This window comes from Eleginops maclovinus, chromosome 12 (assembly GCF_036324505.1).
Source record: "Eleginops maclovinus isolate JMC-PN-2008 ecotype Puerto Natales chromosome 12, JC_Emac_rtc_rv5, whole genome shotgun sequence".
NCBI classification, from domain to species: domain Eukaryota; kingdom Metazoa; phylum Chordata; class Actinopteri; order Perciformes; family Eleginopidae; genus Eleginops; species Eleginops maclovinus.
In genome coordinates, this window is record NC_086360.1 from 22,807,078 (window position 1) to 22,816,290 (window position 9,213).

General features: G+C 41.0%; 1 protein-coding gene across 1 annotated transcript; it reads left to right on the plus strand.

The window, feature by feature from the left end:
- Positions 1 to 67: 67 nt before the first annotated feature.
- Positions 68 to 8,947, plus strand: ankrd13a (ankyrin repeat domain 13A). The gene is made up of 15 exons (XM_063897819.1): positions 68 to 1,290; positions 2,286 to 2,421; positions 2,775 to 2,899; positions 3,004 to 3,049; positions 3,329 to 3,472; positions 3,565 to 3,754; positions 4,618 to 4,684; positions 4,789 to 4,870; positions 4,999 to 5,060; positions 5,145 to 5,275; positions 5,689 to 5,846; positions 6,258 to 6,440; positions 6,536 to 6,696; positions 6,823 to 6,887; positions 7,062 to 8,947. Exons 1-15 carry the CDS (start codon positions 1,189 to 1,191, stop codon positions 7,258 to 7,260), a joined length of 1,851 nt encoding a protein of 616 aa, XP_063753889.1. The 5' UTR covers positions 68 to 1,188; the 3' UTR covers positions 7,261 to 8,947.
- Positions 8,948 to 9,213: the final 266 nt, after the last annotated feature.

Consider the following 9,213-nt stretch of genomic DNA (forward strand, 5'->3'; position numbering starts at 1 on the left):
AAATAACGCCTGCTGGATATATTGCTATAAAGACAAGTCGGTATGCTTCGATTAGTTTTGCAGTGGCCTTTTGGGCGGTATCGCTCGGCACAACACCTGATAGAAATGACTGAGGGCAAACACACAAGTCAGAATAGGTGAGTTTGATCTAAGCACCTTCTTGACACGGTACAAAAAGAGTACTCTTTACAGCCTTAAAATAGGGTGACTCCTACTGGATTTAATCTACCGGGAGCCTTCTTTGGAGCAAAATTGGCATACAACAACATTATGGTTTTTGTAGCTAATAATAACTTTAAGAACAAAAACATCAGTATTTCACAGCAAGAATGTACCATAATTTTATGATTTTGTTAACAATATGTATCTTCAAAAAAAAGTGTACTATCTACTAAATAGGCATAAGTTAATAGAGCAAACGAATCAGGGTTTATGATAAAAACCTGTAGTCAATATAGTGTAAAACCTCAAACGGTTGTTAAGCACATCCACTACACCGTGGTACGCTGGCGGTAAAGTGTTTTCAACCTCCCGACGCATAAATGGGTCGATCTCATTTCTACGAAATTGGTCAGTTTAGTCAATGTATTGTCTGTGAACAGCTTTAGAAATTTTTATTTTGTGAAAATGTGTAGACAAATGACTTCAATATAAATATTTAGCATCTAAAAGGCCCAAGTGCGACACGGGACGTTTATAGGATGTATACGTTTAGTTAGTCAAATGGCACCCCCCACGCGGTGACGCTGAATGGTTCCGTCCAAGTGGGACTGACTATTTCTCCCTTTTCCCTAAAGGCGATGGCTTTATTTACAAACCTAGATTCTTTCGTGTATTTACCAAATAAATAATTGCTATCAATCATACATTAATTTCCATTTTTCAGGGTAGGGACAGCGGCTTTAACCGGATTGTATTGTTTAGATTGTGCGTCTATTTCTTTGTAGGACACCCCTGTCATTATTGGGCACTGCTGCTGCCACTTCCTTGTTCAAAAGTTTTATTTTAGGGGAAGGCTTGGTGAAAAGTTGGATACCGGTTGATATATTTCGACGTCAAATATTAACGGTATGGATCGCATTAATTGTACATGTTGGCATGACTAGCGTGTAGCTATCGCGGTTTTCCCATGGCTGTGATTATTAGAAGCTGGCTAGCGTTGCACTGAGAGGTTCCATAAAGAGAAAGATGTCCACGGCTAACGCAGACATCCGAGAGAGGTTCCCCCTGCACTCAGCCGTTTGGGAAAATGACTACAGGACTCTGGAAGAACACATTAACCTTCCACAGGTTGGTAAAAATTACGGGAAATGTTTCAAAGCCTCACACAAATGCTCGCTAGCTAGATGAGGCCAGGAGTTAGCTGTTAACTCACCCGCAGCCTTTCAGTAAAAGTAGGCCAGTCTTGTTGACAGATGCTCCGATGTGCCACACACAGATAACGTTTGAAATGCCTAAGAGGACTATTTACACACCAACAAGTTCGGCAGTTTACTTAAAAAATACATATATATTCCACTACACACATTTAAATGGATATATGTATATAACTGTTCAGAGTATATACGATATACTGTTCATAGTGTAACTTCATGTTTATTCTTATTGTATTCTATGTGTACGATAATGTATCAAGGCCTATCTCTGATCCACACTAACTCTATTTAAATCTGCACAGCTCTCCACTTTGAATATTGTATTCGTCATATTTGATTTGACTGTACTCAGCTTCTTACAAAATGTTTGTTTTTGTAAATATTGTTTTATTTGTTAAAATATGTTTTGCTGAACAACAACAACGTATTCTTCTTTCTGTGACTGTGTATACACTATATACACCACAGCAATTTCGTGTATGTGTAAACCTACTTGGTAATAAAACCAATTCTGATTCTGAATTGAGGCTGCTAACCCAACTTATTGGACTACTCCAACACACTTTGAATGTTAGATATGATAAAATAAGAACTGTTTTACCAAATAAATATATAGCTTGACTCAACAATGCTGATCAATAACACATTTAGCTCATGACTCTTATAAGGACCGGACATGATGCAGTCTTATGAGTATACCGACAACTGCAGGCCTATACCGTTACCAGTGTTTGATTCAGCAGTGTAAAATGACTCTGATTATAATACGATGGCCTCCAGGTACAAGCAAGGAATTTTTACAAGGCCAGTCCTTTTGTTTGTATGACAGGTCGCTTCGTTAATTATTATTGAACCAGGTTTAGAGTGTAGGGAGAAGCTAAAATGTTGGATCCTCTTTGATTTTCTCAGAATGACATTGAGGCTGTGGATCCCAGAGGCCGGACACCTCTGCACCTGGCTGTGTCGCTCGGGCACCTGGAGTCAGTGAGAGTCCTTTTGAGACATGGTGCTGAAGTGACTAAAGAAAACAGCATGAATTGGACAGGTTAGTCATACAACTGACAGCAAAGTAGATCATACGATTGCTGCATAAAAGAGCGATGTGATGCCATGCATGTTTAATTCACTTGTCTTGCAGAAATGCTTTTTGGGGAGGTTGTGGCTTGTTTGATCACTTAAAGCCCTTATCACATTAACCTACACAGCATCTACTGTTAATGGGTTTCTTGTCCAAATCCATATCCGCTCCTCTAACTGCAGTGAAACAGTTTCACTTTCCCTTCTCATTACTGTAATTGTGGTTGAGGTTTTCTAATGGGTATTTGTTGCTCCCAGGGAACAGATGCTGTTATCTTAAAAGGTTTAGTGGTTTGTTTATAATCGTCTGTCCCTGTGTAGCTCTACAGGAGGCAGTCAGCACCGGAGACCCAGAGATGGTTCAGTTAGTGCTGCAACGCAGAGACTACCTCAAAGCCTCCACTGCTCTGGGAGGAGTGCCTGAGCTGCTGGCAAAGATCAGAGAGGTCTTACTTCATTTTCACCGTTGTCTTGTCAGCTTCCTCTAAGTGTTCCAGGAAACATTTTGCACCACATGAACTCATTCCTCTGTCTGTATTTTCCTCTACAGTCTCCAGACTTCTATATGGAAATGAAGTGGGAATTCACTAGTTGGAGTAAGTTATTTTATTTGTATTTGTGGCTATATATCATTATAATAAAGTGCTTACTGTGTGTACAGAGTAGTAATTTCCTGCAGTACATGCTGGTTATTAGAAATGAAGTCTAACAGAAAGGAAAGTATCCCACTTTATCTTTTCCTGTGCAGAGGTTTTATCAGGTCACACAGGAAAAACAACATACCTGCCCCTTTTTCAGGGTAGCATTTCTTTTGGTTTAGTAATGATTGATAAAGTTTTTCATGTGTGAGACATTCCTTTGCTGTTGCTTCACAGTCCCTCTTCTGTCCCGGGTTTGTCCAAGTGATGTTTGTCGCATTTGGAAAAGTGGCGCCAGCCTGCGAGTGGATGCCACTCTCCTAGGCTTTGAAAACATGACTTGGATCAGAGGGCGCAGGAGCTACATCTTCAGAGGAGATGGTTTGTGCTTTAACTCCCCTGCACTAAAAGAAGAGTTCTTAAGATTTGTGCTATTTCAGTAAAATAATGTATCCCCGAATGCATTACTACAGATTCATATGCAGAGTTGATGGAGGTGAACCATGACGATGAGGTTGTGGACACTGAACGCTTCAACATATCTCAAGAAATCGAGGAGGTCACGCTGGAGTCAATGCAGCCAGCTGAACAGGAAGTTGCCAAAAGGCTGACCACTCCTATTGTCAACACATACTTGGACACCAAGGATATTGCTTTTGAGAGGCAAGAGTCCCGTTTTTTTCTGTTGTAATTTTTCTCATAACATGCATCGATCACACTTCCTTTGATCAGCTGAAAACAAACTCCACCCTGACAGTTGTTCATAAGAGTGGACATGTTGTGTGTGTGGGTGCAGTGTAAGCAGTGTTACAATTTGAGTTATTAATCATTATTTTGTATTGCTGTGTAAATTACATTTCAAGTGTCGAGCTGGCTTCTAATTGTCTGACACGCGACATTCATAGTTATCGGTTCACTTTTGCGTAAGCTTACACATTCAAATAGGTGTGTTAGTTATGAAGTGAACCCTTTGACCTCACAGACAGGTGTAAATTAGGCATAAGGGAAAGCCTGAACTTAAGATATGATGCACCACAGCCTTGATATTAAAAAACTGCTTCTTCTGCTCAACATGTTGGCCTGCTGCTGTTGCTAAGATAAGATTTGTGTTATTGAAGCAGATAGTAGTTTATTGTAGCAATGAGGAACATATCTTACTTATAACTAAACTTGAGAATAGAACATGGGTAAAGACTCTCAAAGTCCACTTTATTGTCAAAGTTTCCACATGTGTTATACATACAGAACATTGAAATACCGTTTCTGGCAGTCCCACAGTGCAAATATAAACAAGAACATATAACATAAAAAGATAAGAGCGTAGAAAAAAATGGGGGATATGAAGGGGTTAAGATAAGAGAACAATCACAGATTTGTGGAAACACACTTTTAAACGCAAAAATTCAGTCCATTAACGGGCTAATTAAAAACCTCATATCTTTATCTTGCATTCTCTTGTGGAAGTTTTTCCAATCTGAAGGATACACTTGTGGTTTTAATCTGTAGTAATACTTTGGCTTTCACAGGAACAAATCTGGAATGTGGGGCTGGAGAGCTGACAAAACTGAAATGGTCAATGGATTTGATTCAAAGGTTCACGGAAGTTTTATACTTTATATTTTCATTAGCAACTAAAGATTAAAGCCACTGTGGAACCATTTTTTTAATGTATGACTAGATTCTGGTTGTTTTCTCAGGTTTTCAGTGTGAACAATGTAAACGTGGTAATCAGGACAAGGACGGAGCATCTAACAGACGAGGAGAAGGCCAGGATAAAAAGTAGGTGGACAATATGCTTCTATAGTCAGATGTTATGTCAGTCTAAGAATATAGATGTAGCTTAGAATAACTGAGCTATATCTATGGAAAGTCAAAGAGAGTACTAAAGTAATCATTTTTGTTTGAAGGTGAAAGGAACATATTGGAGTCTCTGCTTGGGACCGTGGAGCAGCACATAAGTGCACAAGGGGTAAGCCGTGTATTCAGTAATCACATAAAAGTGATGTGTTTTCCCAACTGGTAGCTGATTTAATATGAGTGCTCCACTTTACAGGACCTGACTCTTGAGTATGCCACGGCCACCAATCCCACTGCCATCACTCCAGAGGAATACTTTGACCCTGACTTTGACCTGGGGAACAGAGACATTGGCCGACCCATTGAGCTGAGCATTCGGACACAGAAGTAGGACACACCGCACTTCATTTCTTGTCTCTGTGTGTTCTCTGTATCAATAAATCAAGTTGTGTGCACATTTCAGTCCAGCAGTGGCTCAGTCAGTAGGGGCTTGGACTGGGAATTGTAGTGTTGCCGGTCAAGTCCCCAAACAGACTTGAAAATATGGAAGGTGGACTGCTACTTGGATAGGTCCCAGTTCACCTCCTAGGCCCTGCTGTGGTGTCCTTGAGCAAGGCACCGGACACCTCCAATCCCCCCCTCCCCATTGCTACCCGGGCGCTCCTAGTACTAGGATGGGTTAAATGCAGAGGACAAATTTCACTGTGTGCATGTATGTGACTAATAAAGAGGGTTTCATCCTCCGATTCTATCTATCTATCATTTAAACTCAAATTTGCTTTATTTTTTGTCTCACACAGGTTCAAAGGTACATTGTGGATGAGCGAGGAACATCCCCTGTCCCTGGTGGAGCAGGTTACCCCCATTATCGACTTGATGGCTCGGACCAGTTCCCATTTTGCACGTCTGCGAGACTTCGTCACCCTGAATTTCCCTCCTGGATTTCCTGTTAAAATAGGTATGTGACATAAAGTACATAGAGCAAATCAGTGCTCAGTAACACTAAATGTTTAAGTGGCAACCATGATAAGATCTGGACGAACTCTGAGTCAATGTCATGACCTTCCACCATTACTAAAGACAGCAACATTAAAAGCAACGCATCATTTGGCCGTCAGTTTTGGACAGGAGTTCTTACTTGGATTGTACAGCATTCAATTTCCTACGTGTTTCTCTTAAAACAAAACTTTCTCAGTCAAGTCTAAAAATGCAGTTGGATTTCTGCACAACCTGTTCCGTCGAGGTTAAGGTGGTCAGTAGAAGACATGGGATTTATTTTTCCTTTTCAACCAAAGCTCTTGTTTGTAGTCTCTCTCCCTCTATGAAGTGTGTTTTTACATGGCATATGTTTTGTTTTCCTCTGCTGCAGAGATTCCCTTGTTTCATGTGCTGAATGCCAGGATTACATTTGGTAACGTCAATAAATGCAGTACCGAAGAGGAGGCCATCGCCACACCAGCCGCCACGCCAGCCACCACGCCAGCCGCCACGCCAGCCGCTACGCCAACATCCTCAGGAGAAGAGGAGGAAGCTGCAGGCAGAAATGCAGAAGGTAGAACTATTTCATGTGAAAGTGTTATTAAAATGATCTCACGTCTCAGATTCCTAAACAGCTTCTTTTTTTCTTCTTTTTGTTTATCCGTGCAGCGATGCCTCCATTTCAGGTGTGTCCTTCAGTGTTTGACGTTCCCGCCACTTACCACCGCAGAGGAGGGAGTCGACACACACCCGTGTCCAACAACGACGAGGAGTTGTTGCAGTACGCCATCCACCAGAGTCTCCTGGAGTCTCGCAGGGTTCCTGGCGAGGTCAGAACAATCTTCGACTCTCTCACAAAACCCTCAGAAAAACCCAGATCTGTTTTACCATGTTCCTATTCTCTACTTGCCTCTCTCTGAATCCTTTTGATTATCATGATGTTTGTGTCATTGAAGGATGGAAACTCAGAGGATGCTGATGCGGAATTTACTGATGTGATGCCCTGCAGCCAGAGTGACAGGTAGGAGCACATGCTGACATCGCAATTACATAATTACATGTGGTAAAAGGAACAGTCCTTGATACTTGTTTGTCTTACAGGGATTTAGATGAAACTGTATATCTATCTACCTCTTCTATGTGCCAGTAAAAGACACATGACAAATCTGGATCTCACTTTCTCCTGCTATTCTAGGAGTATCCCAGAGGGGGTGCTAGTGGAATATGGAGACACCCCGAGTCCCGTCAGCTCCCCCTCCGCCTCCAGCGCAGACTCAGAGCTCCGTCTGGCCATGGAGCTCTCTGCACGGGCCCAGGAGGAAGAGGAAAGGCTCAGGAAGCAGGAGGAAGAGGAGCTGGCGATGATCTTGCAGCTATCACTTACTGAAAAGTAAAAAGGGAAAAAGAGGGAAGAATGATGATAATAATAATAATAATACAACTTTTCCAGATCCAGAAGCAACTACCACACCTCAGTATTCCTCCCTAACCACTGTAGTCATCTATGCAAGTGCAGGTTCCTTTCTGTAGCTGATCGTTCTTGCACAGGCAGACCCTCGCTATCTAATTTTTTTCCAAAAGGTATTTTTGGTAAGAGCATAATCTTTTATATATTTCTATCTCAGCATAGTGCATCTCCATCCTCAAGGTTAATTCATGGACTCTTTCAGATCATTTTGGGTTGGTTCTTCTAATTATTTATTTTCTAACAGCAGCAACCTGCGTGTGTTGATCACATTGTTGTCCGAGGGAGGTCGGATCAGTGTAATTAAGGTTCAGTGAACAAAATGACTTCCTAAGTTGTCTTCATGTTGTGCTGGCACTCAGATCCAGAGTACTACGTACATGTTGCTTCAGTCCCTGGTTTTTAAATGGCTAGAATGAAATCAGCCTAGCACAGTAAAAAGCTACTACTACCCTGGACCTGAAGGGACAGATTTGAGTGTCCTCCCTGTGAAGTCTTCCTACAGAGTCACTTTGATGAGGACCGGGAGCTCACTGACGAACGGAAATCTCAGGGTTCTAGTTTTACACAATTTTCCTTCACTTTGGAGTTAGTTTGTACATCTATTGGAAGTTGCAGCGCAATGTTTCTTTGAGGCTAAATCAAAACGCTCATGCATATCTGCCTTATCATTATAAACGTAGAGGTTGGGTTCATGAATTAAGAAGAATTAACTAAATGCATTTTCCTGTAAACACACTGCAACGGAAGCATGTTTCATTAAGAAACGTCAAAGCAGCTGCATGGTAATGTAAATTGTCTGCTGCAACAAGGATGGGGGTTTAACTTTCCCGGCCTGGTTTTTTATTTGAATTTTTTCTCAGATTTCATGGGGAGAATGGAAATATTTTTGTTAACTCACTGAGCAACTTCAAGCACCTCAGTTTAAATCCTCAACAGCAGAGACCAGTTCTGTACATTTACAGCCGTCATGCAGTTAAAAGGCAGTCACACAACCAATGCTGCAGAGATTATTCAGATTCCTCAAGGCATACTGTTAGCTTTTTGTAGCCATGAACAACCTTTGACCTCTGAGCAGAAGAAGAGACAGCACAGACGCTTGAGATGCCCGCCATCTGTAGGATTAGCTTCTTCAGCATGTGCCAAGAGACTGCTTTGTTCTGACAACGCTTGGTGGGGGCAAGAGGTGGTGACAATATATTTGGTGCCACTTGGACTAAACTTTTGAATAGTTATATTTCATTTTTTTGTACCTTTTTTAAAAAAAAACATGATTAAGAGGTTTCCATTGTACCAGGGTGATGCTGAGTAACATGCATTAACCACTATAGTTGATTTCACTGACAGCCAACCACTTATCAACGGTCTCTCTGTGAAGCTGCGTCTCGCTTTCAGGGCCTGCAGCTGAAAAACGACTTATTGTGTAACAAACAAGTTTCCAAACTGCTGAACAGTCGACTTTAAAAAGGCTAGCTTTTGTTCCTTTACTGCAGGTCTTTGTAATGCACCGTTTCAGCTGCAACATTTTCTTTTTTAATATGTTAAGATTTTAAGACATTGTCTCGATTTCAAAATGTTTCTAAAATAAAAAGCACTTTATTTCCATAAGGAATAAATCGACCGTGTTCATGTGATTGATTAACAATGACACAGCTGACTCCACAACCCTATATCTTTCTATCTAATGAGTTGGATATAGTGAATGCACTAGGTACAGGTGGGACAGATTTTAAATGCACTCAGCATACAGCACATACTGTTTACAGAATACAAATCTACAATGTAGGAAGAATCTAAATAATACAAATTGACATTGATGTTATTTTATTATCAGGAGCCAGTTTTGAAGACAATATTTCTAATAGTTTGCCTTGATCTAACT

Coding starts and splice junctions, on each gene's coding strand:
- ankrd13a (XM_063897819.1), top strand. CDS start 1,189: ATGTCCACGGCTAACGCAGACATCCGAGAGAGGTTCCCCCTGCACTCA. Junction 2,422..2,774: donor AAACAGCATGAATTGGACAG/GTTAGTCATACA, acceptor GTCCCTGTGTAG/CTCTACAGGAGGCAGTCAGC. Junction 5,276..5,688: donor CTGAGCATTCGGACACAGAA/GTAGGACACACC, acceptor TGTCTCACACAG/GTTCAAAGGTACATTGTGGA.